Source organism: Lepidothrix coronata, unplaced genomic scaffold (assembly GCF_001604755.1).
Source record: "Lepidothrix coronata isolate B3197 unplaced genomic scaffold, Lepidothrix_coronata-1.0 Scaffold28, whole genome shotgun sequence".
NCBI classification, from domain to species: Eukaryota; Metazoa; Chordata; class Aves; order Passeriformes; family Pipridae; genus Lepidothrix; species Lepidothrix coronata.
The window spans coordinates 1,432,310-1,448,527 of record NW_016690208.1 but is presented as its reverse complement, the minus strand read 5'-3'; the positions used below and the strand labels follow the sequence as shown (position 1 = coordinate 1,448,527).

General features: G+C 44.4%; 1 protein-coding gene across 6 annotated transcripts in view; it reads right to left on the bottom strand.

Annotated features, from left to right (window-relative positions):
• The window catches only part of CIZ1 (CDKN1A interacting zinc finger protein 1), a 26,570-nt gene extending 10,352 nt beyond the window's left edge, over positions 1-16,218 (bottom strand). Inside the window, exons 1-9 of one of the 6 annotated variants that reach the window (XM_017810170.1) lie at positions 15,855-16,218; positions 14,970-15,106; positions 12,383-12,431; positions 10,530-10,597; positions 8,642-8,766; positions 6,618-6,733; positions 3,988-4,154; positions 2,861-2,996; positions 1,885-1,945 (exon numbers count right to left, since the gene is read on the bottom strand). In XM_017810170.1, coding sequence (XP_017665659.1) covers positions 1,885-1,945; positions 2,861-2,996; positions 3,988-4,154; positions 6,618-6,733; positions 8,642-8,766; positions 10,530-10,532 — 608 coding nt within the window. In that variant the 5' untranslated portion in view covers positions 10,533-10,597; positions 12,383-12,431; positions 14,970-15,106; positions 15,855-16,218. Of the gene's footprint in view, positions 1-1,884; positions 1,946-2,860; positions 2,997-3,987; positions 4,155-6,617; positions 6,734-8,176; positions 8,208-8,548; positions 8,562-8,641; positions 8,767-9,071; positions 9,814-10,529; positions 10,598-12,382; positions 12,432-14,969; positions 15,107-15,854 lie in introns of those variants that run through there. The other 5 variants (XM_017810168.1, XM_017810169.1, XM_017810166.1 and 2 more) reach the window with 5 other exon arrangements.

The following is a 16,218-nucleotide window of genomic DNA, read 5'->3' as shown; positions in this document are numbered from 1 at the left end:
ATATGCAGCAGGGTTGGGGCAGTGCAAACACGAATCCAACAGGAGTGGCTGGCATTAACATTATTTGTCAAGTGCTGCCAGCAGGCTCAACACTAACTGTACCACACACAGATGGTGCCAGCACTCAGGGCGAGGGTTTGCAGCCTGAACTGCAAATCTAAGGAGCAATCTAAGGGAGCAAAAGCCACCACGAGCGTGATCTAAGGAGGAAATGGTATTCTATGGATACTTGTCGTGCCATGCTAGAAGTGGGTGTTCAAGGAGGGTTTGAAGATGACGAGTGCTTTCTGCACTGGAATGAGGATGTTGTTCCAGGTATACAGATGGTACATAGGAGCAAAGGCAGAAGTGGGAAAAACCTGAAATGAAGAAGGAGGCTGGTATTCCTGGCTACAGGGAAATGGAACAACGAAGCACGAAACAAGTTCATGACACGGATGGGGAGAATGCCCTTGTCATCTGTGAAGGGCAGTATGAGAACAGTAAACTATTTTTTTCGGAGATCCATCATCTGTTCATTGGAAGTTAAAAGAAACACTTAAAAAAAAAAAAAAAAGCTAAGGAATGATCTATTCTAGGTAAATACCAGCCATAATATATGCATCAAATCTGGCAGTCCCTAACTGCTGCTTAGGAAAGGATTTTCCTAATAGCAGGCTTGCTGCAGTGAGAGCTGTCATTCCTCAGACTTGATTCTTCTTTTTTCAGTGCATGTAACAGGACTTTGATTAATACCCTGCTAAATATTAATGTAATTAAAATTAAATTAGCTTTGGCAAACAGATTAACAAAGCACACACTCAAATGTATTCGACCTAGCTTTAATTGAATTTATTCACTTTCTTGCTAATCAGAGTCCATAATTCACGGTGGTCCCTGCACACACAATATTTATCACTCTTTAATGTTTTACTTTGATGTTTGGATATTACCTTGATCATGTAATCCTGGAATATTCTCCCCAAAGCTATCCATTAATCTCTAATCTACAGATGGGAAACAGCGAGGTGAAGGAACTTGTCCAAAAGCAGGCGGTGAATTGCTAACAGGGAAGATAAGAGGACCCAGGAGTCCTGACTCATCGTCGTTAACATATGTTGGAGAATTCTCAAATCAATGCCTCCAGAAATCTGTATTCACTCCCTCCTCTTCTCCCTCCGCACCAGCTAAGGGTGACAGTTCTGGGAGAGGAGCAGCCCGGTGCAGATGGCACATCCCACTAGATGGCAATGCAGCCCTGTCTGTCCTTCCTGCACCCTTGGGATGCAGGGAGTGCCGGGATGGGCCTGCCATGGCCAGCGTGCCCGCCTGCTGCACATCCCTGGGGGATAATAGGATTGCCTTTGTCTATTTTTACCCAACAGACAGAGGTACTGGGAAGACAATCTTTGCAGAAGGGATACAGAACTCAGCACTCATGGATACAGTCTTGGGTACTAGGGAGTATTGATTCCCTTTATCATTCCTCAAAATAAACTACCCTCTCCTACACCTACTGTAACCTAACATATTCCAAAGCTTTCTCTCTCTGCTCATTTTGATTTTTGACATTTAAGGAAGAAAATTAAAGAAATATACCAGAATAGAAAAGAACATCTCTGCTTCTTACAAGGATCCTGGCAGGAGAACACACGAGCAAACTCTGCTTTGTTGCACATTTAGAGGAGCTGCATCTCTGATTTTCCATTCCCATAGTTGGGTCACCTCTTGCAGAGACCTTACAAGACTCAGCAAGCATCATGAGATTTTCTGAATTGTTCACAAGCATCTGAAATACCTCTCATATGCTAGACATCAGTCCAGTCCAGCCCTAATTATCAGAAAATAAAATCAGACAATAATTCTAAGCTCAGGAACTATCTCAATACCCCATTCAATAAATACCTCTTCAGTCTTTTTGCTGCAGGCTCAGTGTTCAACACAGACTCTGTTGGAGTTCTTGGCTCTGCAGGAACACAGAAGGAGATGTCCTTAGCAAAGCAGACCATGCCACCTTGAGCACGTTCCATAACTGAATGGCAAATGCCATAAGGCTCTGTTAGAGCAAATAATTCTAAACACTTGCTTATTCTGAATTTGAGAACTGCACTGACAAGGTTAGATAATGACCTCAGATATTTAATTGCAATGTCACTGTATGAGGTGTTGTCAAAAAAAAGAAATCTATGTTTATGTCCACTAAGTGGCTCTCAGTCCTGTATATACATAAGTGACAAGAGCTCTGATCATGGGAACATTAATACAAGCCAAGGTGGCACATCTACCTGACAGCAACCACTTAATCAGGTTGTTTTCACCACTGCAAATACACTGATCACCACCTCATCATATGCCTGCAGTTTTAGATTGGGCACTCTCCAGTCAGAAAAGACATTCCCACATCTGTGTTGTATCCAACATTTAAGACATTCAGTGCCAGCAGTTTCTGTTCTGACAACTGGAGGACAAGGACTCTTTCAACTCATATTTTCCTCAGCATGCTGGTTGCAACTGGTTCTGCTTTATGTGTTTGGCTGCATGAGATGTTGAGTTCAGCATGGGTAAGGCAACGTGGAAGATCTAATTTCAAACCAGTTTTCTTTTTTCCCCCCATCTTAAATGGGGTTTGTTGTCAAAGTGACTTCTGAGAGGCTTCCATGCAAGAGAGATGAAGCAGGCTCATAAAAAAATCAAAAATATCCAGGTAAAAGTGGTACATGAAGCACATAGCAGAGGGCTATCACAGGCAGTTTAAGTATTTACAATTAGAAAGAAATGTAGCTGACTATGCCTAAAATCACCTCTGGCCTTTGCTGCAGGACTAGTCAAGAGAAGTTTCTAATAATTGTAAGCATTTATTTTACTACGGGCTCCTCCTTACCTGTGGATGGTGAGGAATTGTTCTGCTCTGCCCCTGCTTGCATTCCCTCTGGGATTTCCATTTTCTCATCACCTTGTGTCTGAGACGAAGAACCAGGATCCAGTTCCCGCTTCCTGTCAGGGACCCTCTGGAAGTCCTGCAATGGACAGAGAGTCACTGCCAGCTCTTGGTCCTTTAATACACCCTGTCTAAGGCACCAGAGTTTTACTGTGGAGCAGGAACAGGAATTTCCAATATGTGGAAATGGAAAGGAATAGATGGTTTACAAAGGACTGCCCTGCTTCAGACAAGTTTACATGGTCAAACAGAGCAAGGCACTTCAGCTCCACAGGCAGCCCAGGACATCTCCCCAGTGCCTTAAGCAGCTGCTGTAGGAGATCCAGCTGCTTGTAAAGAGTAGGATCATGTTAGAGGGACTCTGGCAAGAGGTGCAGGGAAAGGGAAAATAATAATCCAAAATAATCCCTCTTCTTTTGACCCTGGAGAAAGGACAGTCCAAGAATGGAAGTGCACCTTATCCACCACATCTTTTTGACAGAATGGGATGAAATATGCAAAAGCTAATCTAAGAGGAGGAAAGTAGCAGTTAATTAACCCAAGAACTATTTTCAGGATACAATGGTGGAAAGTGAAAAAGGTTTTTATAAAACAAAAAAAATTGTAGATTTTACAAAATCCACAAGAACAAATAGGAGCCTGATCTTAAAAAGAGGGAAAACAGCCCAAAGAGGCAGAATGCCCAGGGTAGGAGCAGGTCATTTGGGAACAACAAACTGCTTTGGAAGAGCAAAGCACTCAGCCAGGATTTCTTCTGTTGTAATTACTTTGAAGCTGGTACTTCTTAAGGCTCCCTTTATATCTCAGGTTTAAACAGTTCTGCTATGAGGAATTCTCTCTCTTGGGCAAGCAGTGACAAGAAACCTTTACATCAGAAATGTAAATATGGACCACAAAAGCCTTCGAGATGGAATTGTTTCTGCATTTCTGTGTCAGCAGCATGGTGCAAAACATCATTTTCTTTGTAAGGCTCTCTCCCCTCTCCTTTGTACTCCGCCTACAACAATGTCAACAGCTGCAAGTACAAAAGGAGCACAAATCTCTCCAGCAGTTGGAAACCACAAGCCCACCTTGCGAAAGGTCCGGTTCTGCCGCTGGAAGGGAAGGCTGGGGAAGCCCAGCCGAGTTGGCTTTAAGGAGACCCCCACAGGTGGTGGTCCCAGGAGGGAATGTCTTGTAGCCTGAGGGAAGAACTGCTGCAGTGCTGGCGCTGTCATGTTAAATCCACGCAGGTTTCCTACAGAGGCAAACACAGAGCGTGTCACCACCCCGAGCTGTGCAAAGGGAAAATATTCCACCTGCACAAGCAGCAAGCAGAGAGGGGAAAGGCTCCTCTGCCCTGTGCTCTGCTGGGCACTGTATGGATGCTCTATGCTCTACCCTTTTCAGCACACACAATGATTTGATGTGATAACAACCATTACTATGGATCAGGCTATTTAATTATAATTGTCACTGCAGGCTAAGATCATTACAGCAATTATCTGATCTGAGCACACTAACGCTTGCAACAAACAAGGTCTCGTTTTGCAAAAACTCTCTGTAAAAAAAAGGAAAATTCACCCCACATTTCTGCAGCTGACAGCTCACACCATAGCATGGATGCTGTTTAGCATAAGCAAGGAACAGTGTTTCATTTAAAACAACACTGGACTTCTCAAACAAGAGATCCCACAGTCCTCTCTGCCACCTGGTTGTCATGCAAGCTCAACATGTCAACCTCAACTCTGACACCCGAGACTCTGCCATTTCCAATTATAATGCTCTGCTTTCTGAACAGTTCTTTTCAGCATCCACAGGCTATTAACTAAGTCTCAACAATTTCTTACGAAGACAGTCCTTGCCATCCCCATTTCAGGAGTGAGGGAATGGAAGGACCCAGATGCCTCTGCTACACCCTCAGGAGGTGTCCATCATTCTGGGAACCTGGACTTCAATTGCTGTTTTTTCTCTCTCACCTGAATTAGTGAATACTCCAGCTTTTTAGCAGCTGTCAAAACAGGGCAGCAAAGTCTGGAGACAGGCACCCAAAATGTGAAAGAAACCAAGCTTTCTCTTAAAAGCCTGCAACACAATAGGAAGTAGTCCCCATGTTTGTCTTCAAAAGTAATCTAATCTATTATTACTTCCCATAAACAATCCCTTACTGTAAAAGGACATAGCTATATTAAAGACAAGATACTGTAAGACAAGAAATCATCTTCTGCTCTTGTTTTGGTACCTTTGAAGAACCACACATCCATTTCAACTCGAAGTATTTATCTTTTCCTATTCCCACTGCTGAAGCCACACGCAGCCAATGAATTATTTATGCTGATGTTTCCCAGGGACAGAAATGCTAACAGCATCAGATATTCTTACATGTAACCAAAACCTGAATAACCAAAAATATTCATATCCCTAAGTAAGGCCACGTTAAGACACTGGCAACCATATTGCATGTTACCTGTGGCTACCTGGTGTAGGTTATTGAAAGAGAAGTCACAACTCTGGCATGCAGAGGTGAAAAGAAAAGGAAAAACACTAAGACAAAGCAACAAAGTGCACTTAAAAGTGTTCATTAACATACCTTATCCTGCTCTAATTAGCCTCAGGCCCTAGGCACATTATTTAAATACAATTTCTCGATAAAAGATTTTGCTTCATGGAAAAGGCCAACCTGTGCTGACATCAAACATATCTGCAAGGAGTGAGGCTGACTGGAGTGGAGTCAGGCTTTCCCCTAACAACAAATATAAATACTCCAATCTTCAGAGTGTGGCTTGTCCTTTCTCACTGCCACTTTCCCTACAACCTGAGAGAGATCTGTGGAGAGCCACTGGAGTCACTAGAGAGCCCTCTCTCTAAATGGGCAAGAGAGAACAAAAGAAGAGTTAGCGACATGCAGAATAAATCTTTTGTCTTCACATCTGGGCATGATTCACAGGCAAGATAGAAATTGCAAGCATTAATCTAGACTAGGCACCTGAAAACTATCTCAGGTACTGATTTGCTGCATTGAAAAGAGCAATGTCAGGTTCAGACATGAGCAAAAAATAAAAACATAGCTTTATTCCTATTACCTTTACATTAGCAATGCTATTATAAAGGCATTGTTTTGAAAATACATACAGAAAAAACCAAAGAAAAATCCACTTGTGGAAACACAGTGATGGAAGAACAGTGATATTATTCACCAGAGAAATGACAGTCATTTCAGTGAATCAAAATTTCACAAGACAATTGAAACCCGAGCCATTTTCCACCACAATATACTTTATTTGTTTTTACTCCACCAAGTTTGGACCAAGACAACTATCTACTGCAAACAAGGTTAGTGTATATGGAACAGACAATGAAATAAACTGCTTTAACCTTCCAACCAAGCAAGACAAACAAATAATAAAAACTTCAGTATTTTATCTAAACATATTGATGAAAAAATACTTGCTCCATCAAGTGTTAAGAGGGAAGGTACATATTTAGCATCTAATCTGATACCTTCTAATGCTATTCCCAGTTGTGAATAGTAGGGCACTGAAGAACCTCTGTGATGTGGACTATGGACAAATTTAAAGGGGAAAAAAAGGAAAAAAAAGGGAACAAACGGAACTGCCAAGTGCAAGAACTGCCCTGGTTCAGCAGGAAATAGCCATGCTGTGGTCTGAGTCCACGAGGATGATTAAATAACTCCAGTAAGCGTTTCCCATAACGACAGTACCTTGCATCTGCTGCATGAGTAAGGCCCGCTGAAGCATAGGATTGGCATTGAGCAGCGATGGCTGATTTGTTGCCCGTAAGCTCAGCATCTGTTGCTGTTGCGGTGGCGGCAAACCCCTGGAAAAGAAGGCATAAATCGTAAGAACCCAATAAAAACCGCCCCCTTCGATTCCAGGCACCTAACAACTATAAAAGAGAGGAGCAAACAGCTGAAATGCTGATATACGTGCATGAAAAGACACCGTGCAGCGGCACTGTATCCTCTTTCTTCCACTCTCCTGGAATTTCCAAGCTGACAGATTGTCTATCAAAGAATTTGAGGTCAGAGACAACTCCTTAGCACCAAGCCCACATGAAGCCTCTAAAGCAGCATAAAAAAAGCCCAGGAGGTGACTGCAGTTCTACAGAATTATGCAGCACCCGTCAGGAGAAATGAGTGATCTAGATCAGCAGCTACATTTAACAGGACAACAAAAAAGAAGTCCTAAAAACCAGGGAGTTTTCTCAGCAGCTTAAAGCACATTTTCCCAAAATCAACACCTCCCACACGGAGCCAGACAGGTCAGAACTGTCAATGGTGCCCCCTAACTGCAAGAACCAGATGGAAAAATAAAGCACGGCCTTCATATTTAAAACACGAGGAGGAAGAAGCCAGCGGAGAAGAACTCTCCAGTTCTAAGGAGGGTGGAGCAGACGCGAGAGAAAAGTCTGAAGAAACTGGCAGGCACTTATTCAAGCGATTGCAAGGTCAGGCCCACCTCTAAGCACGACTGCTGACACAGCTAAATCTGTCAGGGCTGAAAAGAGGTACAAACATGGATCGAAATATCCACTCTGACAAAAAACCCCAACCTTCTTAAAAGAATTCACAGCAGCTCATCTTCACATTTGCTGCTCTAGATTGTTCCAGTCTCAGAGCTGAGATATTTATACCACAAAAATCGTACTTTTAAAGGTGCAAGATGCAGCCATGCTCTCTGGCAGTCAGCCCCTTACTGGCATTTTAAGAGCAGCTTTGTTTATTGTATAAGAGATATAAAACGGTAAAAAGACTTGGAGGTTCATATTTCTAGTAAAACAGAAAAAATCCCACATTGACCTCAGAGACAAATGCCTTATAAGGATAAAGTAATATAATAATTTCTTAAATAACAAATTAACTGTATTATTAAATTCACACCCCATTGCTTTAAATTTGCAGAGCATAAGGCTTTAAAGGTAACAGTAAGTGCAAATAAATGCATTATTTCAGAGAATTTGTGTTGGTTCTAAAAATCTCAGCTCATCGGGGACAACTGCTCCTATCTAAGTTGTTTTACGTCTTGCTTTTTTTTTTTTTTTTTTGGAGAACCGTGGTTATTTTCTGGCAGATGTCATTTCTCTTTTCACAAACAAAACACGATTTTCTCCATCCCCTCCCTGCCCCACCGCGCTCAGCCACAGCCTCAGCGCCGGTGCCACTGCAGAAATAAGTTCCATCGCCTCACCCAGGCCAGCAGAGAAAGAAAACAAATAAACAGCTTAAGTTCAACAATAAAATAATAAAGTGCTCGCGTCTACCGAGGGTGGCTCTGCTGGGTTTCTGCAGGAGAAGGCGTTTTCCCCGAGCCCCGGCTGCCCTGCCCTGCCCTGCCCGCCCCGAGGGGCGACGCTCGGCCCGGAGCATCCACCCACCCACCGGGCGGCTCTGCCCGGGTCACCCCGCGGGGCTCGGGGATTCCGCGGCGGGACCGCCCCGGACAGCGGGCAGGGATCCCCGGAGCGCTGAGGGGACGCGGCGGGACCCCACACGGGCCGCCGCCCGCGCTGCCTCCATCCCTCCCACACCGCCACCCCTCGCTGCCTCCAGCCCCCCGGCTCTGCCCCGATCAGGCCCGCACCCCGCCCGCCTCCCTTTGTCGCCTTCCCCGCCGGGGGAGGGCAGCCCCGCACCCGCCCCGCCGCGGCTCCGGAGCGCAGGGAGGCGGAGGAGAGCGGTCCCCCGGGACAGGCCCCGGATCCCCGGCCTCGCGTAGCGGCGCTTACCGGCCTCCCTGCTGCGCCGGGGGGTGGTGGTGCTGCTGCTGCTGGAGGAGGTGCTGGAGCTGCAGCAGCTGCTGCTGGAACTGCTGCTGGTTGAACATGTCTGGGGAGCCCCGAGCGGGGCGAGCCTGAGACAAAACACGGGAGGGCGAGGGAGGCACCGGCTGCGGGGCTGGCGCGTATCAGCCCAGCAGCCATTGAGCAGGGGAGCCGCCGCCGCTGCCGCCCATTCATTCACTGAGCCGAGCCCCCCCTGCCGCCTCCTCCTCCTTCCCCCCGGGGTCATCGCAAGCGGCAGCCTGTGGAGGAGGTTTCCAAACCCCACCTCCCAAAACCTGCTCCCACCCTCCCCTGCCCGCGGCGGCCGCTCCCCGCGGCGGGGCCGTGCCGGGACCCGCAGCCCGTTCCCTTCGCCTCCCCGCCCCGCACTCACGGCGCAGCCCGCGGCGATCAGCGCTCCCCGCCCGCCGCCTCCATCTTCCCGCCGGGAACAAGAACCACCTGCCCGGCCCCGCTCCCCGGCCCAGCCCAGGCGGGAGGCAGCGCCTTGGGCAGGGCTGCAGGACCCGGCCGCCCCCGAGGGGCTGGGGATCGCCCCCGGAGCCCCCCGCTCAGGTCGCCCCTGCCCGCAGCACCTCCATCCCTCATTCCCCGCACAGAGGCGGGAGTGAGGTCCCCTGTCCCTCGGGAGGGCTGGGAGGGGATGGACACCATCTGCCCAGGGCTGGGCAGGGAGTGGAATAAACGGCTGCAGAGGGGGAGCAGATGGCATCCAACAGCGTGGGCTTTCTGCTCTTTGTGTTTTTTAAAATAGTCCAGGGGAATCTTTGGTAACCATCTCGCCAAGGAGATGGAAAAAACCCAACGCAGCCTCTGGCCATTCACTGTGGTCACATCTTGGCAAACCTGCCATGAGAACCTGGAAGAAAACAAACAGGGACTTTTGCAATATTGCTCTGTGCTGTAGCCTGAGATGACTTTTGTAACAGGTCCATCCCTTTTTTTTTTTTTTTTGGCATGGGGGGGTGGTTGCAGCAAAACCTTTCCTGCAGCACCTGTTTTCCATAAGAAAATTAATTTTAAGGATGTTCAGTACACACAGCCTCTGTATGAAAATGTACTGTGACTGTCATTTCTTCTTATACTAAACCTCACAAGGGTAAAGATGTGTTTCTGCTTTTTGCTATTCCGGAGAATCCATCCTGAAATAATTTACTTTATAGTCTAATTATTCATGCCAATAAAGACTACTTGATTCATGAAAGGCCTTGGAATTGATTTTTAGCTGAAAGCATTGTAAGCTGAACACAGACAGTTACAGACTGATATACAGTTAGCATTAATAATTTTCAATGCAGCAGCATATGTTGATTTTTCCTTTGGGCCTTTTTATACCATCCTGATTTTACAATAATCAATTTGGAGATGACCATCCATATTAATCAATGATGGGCCCTGTTCATGCCCAGAGTCCTTTACCAGGTCACAGCTGTCTGCACACAGAGAAAATGCTCTCCTGTTAAGCATGAAAGCTGAAATGTCATCCCAGGGAACACACACACAGAGCAGAAAACATGCATGGAGTCTCTTTCAAATCATTTTGCATAATTGATCCTCTGCCCCTGTAATGGTGCTGTCAGAGCAGCCACCGGCCTGGCTGGTTTGTAGCAGTGGGGGAAAGGGTTAATCCTGTGCTTCCAGTCCATATAACACGAGCCAGACCTGGGAAAGACAGAATTCTCATACAGATAAACGTTAATCTGCAATTAGTGTCTTGTGTTTTTAATTCTACAACTGAAGTTCTTGTGTTCTATATATGTTTAACATTTGGAAATCTACAAAGCACCATGTTAATAAAAGATGCAGGTGACTAAGTCTGTGGTTTCTTTACCATTAGATGTTATATTCTGACATAGTCTAGAGGCTCCCCGCATAGTCTGGGCTTTCCTCTCTGAGTTCCTGCATAGAAATCATTAAATAAACAACCTTCTTGAATTTATGAACAATGCAGAGATCTACTGCACTGAACACAAATCTGGACATGAATTTAGTTCTGTGCCTGCACAACACAAGCCAGGATTAGGGCTGTGGGAAGCACAGATGTCCTGTTTCATCAACCTACAACCCAAAGATTGATCTTCAGAGATGCCTTTATGTGCCAGACATGAACATCACACCTACCAGAGATGGTTTAACTGAATCCAGGAGAGAAGGTTCCAGATTCAGCTAATCACACTGCTCAGTCTGAAAGTCACAGAGATGTAGGGTAACTGCAGAAAATCGAGTTAGGATCACTTCTTTCACTACAGGCAGCAAAACAGCATGTCATAAGTTGACAGCCAAAGGGTACTGTCAGTGCCCACTGAGCATTGGTACACACACCTTGACCTCCCATCTCCTTTTTTTTTTTTTTCATGCAAGAAACATCTCCCTTTCAATTATTAAGCAGCTCACTGTGCAGTGGTAAATACAGGTCATAATGTGAGAATACACAGAAGCTCAAAAACATAGAGCCACAATGCAGGTCAGACACGATCACTCAATAACAACCCAGGTATCCTTGAGGCTTGGGCTGCACAAACACTGTGCCTTATTGACTATGGGAATGAATGAAACAGGATAAGAATTGGAAGTTCAAGGTTAGACAATGATCCAGGAAGTATCCTGCAATACAGAGATTGTCATCAGTGGAGCTGCAGGTCATAGCTATAAGGCAACCTGCACTACACCTCCGTGTGATTGGATCAGGGTTATGAAATTCCTTGGCAGATAAGAGGACAGACCATATGAACGCTTTTAATTCAGGAGCTGGATCATATTATATAGCCAAGTTTTTGCTGGGCCATATAAATTTGCTCCAGGGACCAGATGAGGCATGCAGATAACCAGAGATTTCTAATTTCCAGCACATGACTGCATTGTGCAGTTGTATGTTTTAATTTTGGCTTTTGCAACCCTTGGTGAAGCCACATTGCTTTTGAAAATCCAAGTGTTTCTCAGTGCCTCTGACAGCACCAACATACTGCAGTACCCACAATTTCCTCTGCAATCTGCAAGGATGGAGTTATTACTCATCCATTTCACCAGGATATAACTAGTTCTCACCATAATATATTTAAGCTTCCCAAACTTACTGGAGAAAAAAAACATATGGAGCTTCAAAGTACTTTTTTCTTCTGGTTTTGGGGCCTGTCTATTGAAAGAGTGGGCCAAGTTTCACCAGCCTTGCTCCCAACAGCTGATATTAGTTACTGGAATTATACTATTTTCCATGTCTGTTTTATCTGGAGGAGGACTGGATTCACACACATGAAAGCAGTAGCACACAACATTTCAAACCAAAATGATCTGTGCATTAAGGGATGTTTGCACCCATTCCTTGTAGTATTGTTCTAGAAACCTATTCCTGGTATTTCTTGATCGGCAGGACAGGCCACAGGAGATAAAGATACAATTTTTTGTATCCATTTTGCCACATGGTCAATCAGCTTCTACCAGTGATTTTCAGTTTCACAAGGTAAAATATCTGCCAGGAGCTATTTTGTGGCATCTTACTGGATGTGGAAAGCACAGAGAACTCAGCCTCTTTGCTCTTAAAATATTAATTTCAACTCACATCCATTTTCAGATTCCATTTCTAATGGACTATAACATTCAGCTTATTTCTTTCCTTATGTATATTCTGGCTTCTGTGGAGTCACACTAATGATAAAACTGTCTCAGTGTCTCATAAACTGAATTTACCTTCCTTTACCTCTTTTTGGGGGATTTACAGACTAGTTCAGCAAATTTCCTGTTTCAGAAGAGAAGGAAGCATTTCACCACATTATTCTACAAAGGAAAGCTTTATTTGAAAATCAAAAATTAAAGGCTTTCAAATAGCTTTTGCAATAAATAAAAAAATTAGAAATTAACTTCTCCTCTCTGAGCAACTCATACCACAAGAGATCAGTGATGTTACTATGGTACAATTGCTGCCATAGGAGCAATTAAGAAACCATTTAAGTATCGATTTTATAATTTCTATCTCTATAGGCAACTTTACATAGTCATGGAAATTCAAGAGGCTAATTTTAATTAAAATTTTTAACTTTTGGTCAGGTGTATCATGTGTTTGATATTAATACAGACAATGACAATCCTAGACCTGAGTCTTTGTTGAGCTTCCAACCTCTCCTTTTAAACGTTCTATTTAAATTCTTATCTGTGTTTACAAACATTTTTAGGAACCCAAAGGGCCACTTCTACACTCTGTTCAGAACATTCACAGCTCTACCTGGAGTCAGCAGGAACAGTTTGCAGGTAAGCTAAAGAATCACAAAATAATTGTATTCCAAGGTTTTTTTGCCTATTTTTTTTCTCTGAGGACTAAATGTGTTATTTTTGCAAGAGCAAGGAATGAAGGACAGAATCCAGCACTCAAATGTCTATTTCTAATTATGCTAACTAAACTGGGAGTTCTATTTGCATGAGGTGACAAAATCAGCATACAGAACTGTCCTTACGTTGATAGCCATACATAGAAACACACATATGCTTGCCCACATGCATTTTTAAAGTACATTCAAAAATATTTATAGCATCTTGGGTGGGGGAAGAATCTTTCATCCTCCTTGTTTTTATTTGCTCATATCATCAGTTTTTCTACCAAGGTAGAAAGAAATAGATTTTTTTCCTATTCATTCCAGTTTATAAACTCCCTTTTAATTCCACGGACATTGCAGTTTTCCAATATGTCCCATGAGGAATGATCGCATAGTTGTTTTTCCTCTTATATCTGCTGCATAAGTCACAGGTAGGAGGTATTACAGAATCAAAAGGCACATCTACTGCTAACATCCTTGCAACTCAGTTAGTGGCAGGAGAGAAAATGGAAGGCTCTGGGAGCGATTCCGAGTGCCTGCAGTTCGCTTGTTCATCAATGGGAGGTGTAAGTTTCTAAAGCTTCAGAAAAATCCAAGCCTCGCTGTCTCAATACCCGAGTTCAGTGTCTGGGCTGAGCTACTGCAATTGCTGCAGAAGCGTTTAGACTTCACGGTATTAATGAGTTGTTGGAGGGTGACGCTGCAGGCAGACACTGATCTCATTTGCTTACAAACATCTCCGCAGGGCAGGGAAGCAGGAGCACGTTCTGTGCATGTTTCAGTGTCACACTAATATTGATCATGTAAAATTTGAAATATTTCTGCAAGTTATTATTCCTTTTTTTTTTTTGTCTACCTGGAGAGCATCCTGTTACCTCCCCCCATCCCTCCTGTCCAATTTTACCCTTTAAGACCACAGTCAGCTAGACCAAGGACCACATTTCCTAAAAACTAAGTATGAATGTCACAGAAAAGTAAAACCAGATAACATCAAGAGAAATACCTGCAAAGAAGTCATTCAGGAGCCTCAGTGCTGTACCAGCTCCTTAACTAGCAACATAAATCCTATTTTCCCCCCCTCAGTCTTCAATATCAGCTGTTGACATACTGTACTTTCAATAGTCTTTTACAAATACTTTTCAAAGCAAAAATATTAGTTCAATTTTAGCTTTCCAGAAGAACGGTGTAATATAAATTATTATTTCTGGAGTTGGTTCACTCAGAACAAAATACCTACCTGGAGTGCACTGGGACAAAGCTTAGAAGTCAACCTATGAGTGAAGGTCAGACCCAAAGACTCCCTAGGCATGAAGGACTGCAAGCACCTCAGAGACAAGCACTTATCCATCATTCAGCAAGGAATGATGGTCCTGGGCTGAGTTTAAATAGAGCTCCTGGGCCCATAGATGTGGGGAGAAGCCCCAGGTGAGGCTGGTCATGGCCACTGAGGGTTATTAGTACAGCTGGTAAATTGTGTGAGGTGATTTCAGCGATGGGACTGGGCAATCTTTCTCTGTATTGGAAGTGGTGAACTTCAGGTTACAGCAATCTCTGGGAAAAGGACAATTTTCTTCTTATGGTTCCTCAAATAATGTTACAAAGATGCTCATGGTCTGAAGTTCCCTGAGCATCAGCTCTGATCCAGGAAGGAAGGTGACATCATTATCTCAGCCTTTGATACTTTTCACTCTTCTTTTTGTGGTGACCTCTAACAAGGAGCAGCTAGCTACAGTGTTTTTTCTCCAGATTCCTTCAACATAAATTATCAGAATGGCTGCACAGATGCTCAAAGACTTTTGTCCACAGTCTACACTGAGTTTCTTAAGCTTGTTTTTCGAGATTTACTGGGAAATTTGCTGAGAGGAAAAAAATGGCATTGACAGCCCCCAAAAGAGCCCACGTGTGCCCTGCAGTGGTGTTACCCACACAGATGGAACAGTTTATTTCCCTTCCTTCAGTGTTCTTACCTGCACATTTGTGATGTGTTCAGAGCATTTCCTTGGGCATCTTCACTGACACAGTGAGGCAACCCCTCAACATGGTTGTTCCAGTTTCTGTGTATGTCCAGGTAGGTATTTTTGCATGGATTCCGTTTGATGGACACCTGTAAACATTCCTTATTATAACTAAAAGGTTGCTGTTTGAAGCAAGACAGACAGCTCAAAATCTGTTGCAGTTTTTTTTATTCCTTTCCCCCACCACCCCCAGCTCGCTCTGAGCTGTGAACAGGAGTACTGGGTAGCACGAACTGAGAGGTGTTTGAAATGCAGCACTCTCCATCCTCCTGACTCACCCTTAGCCATCGGCTGCTTTTCTGAGCACTTGTTTTCACTGCTATACTTTCAAATCAAATATGGCCTCGCATTATATTCTTATTAAAAACCAATCCCTTTTAAAAAAACCCAAAGCAAGCTGTTGCCTCTTTATTCTAGGCAAGTGATTAAAAAAAACCCAAAATCTGGGTACATAAAATGAAGCACCTGTTTGTGTTTCTGTAAAACAAACCTAGCAACAACAATCTACTGTTTGGCAGCTTTAAACAGAAATTGATGCATATTTCATCTGTGTTTGAATGAAGATGAAGCAGCAGAACCACGATATGGTTTGGGTTGGAAGGAACCTTAAATACCATCTCGTTCCACCCCCCTGCCATGGACCTTCCACTAGACCAGGTTGCTTGGAGTGTGACAGCGTTTTTGCAAACATCCAGTTTAATCATATCAGTAATTTCTTGTATTCTGGTAATTTATAAGTGCTATTCTCACACAAAGCCCTCCCATGCAGGTGCATCAGCCGAATTCTCAGTTGCTGTGACTGAACTGTGCAGGTGTATTGACTTTGTATTGACTTACCAGCGTGGCTGTCAAGACCGAACTGTGCAGGTTTAGTAACCAAACCGTGTGGGTACGTCAACCAAATCATACATGTTCGCTGGCTGCGCTGCGTAGATCATATAAGTATAGTAGATAATAGATAATATAGATATAGTGACTGAATTCCACAGGGCTGTGCGGGCTTATGGACAGGTGCACTATGACAGACTGTGGAGCAGTCTGATGGGGACTCACACCCACACCGGCTGGGCTATACAGGCGTGTCAACCTGCCCCACACAGAAACAGCCTCGGGGGCAGCCTGGGCTGTTCTGCTTCTGGGCAGCGAGCTCCGTGTCTGCGGGCGCAACCCCCGGCGCCATCCCGGCCCGGGCCCCCTCAGC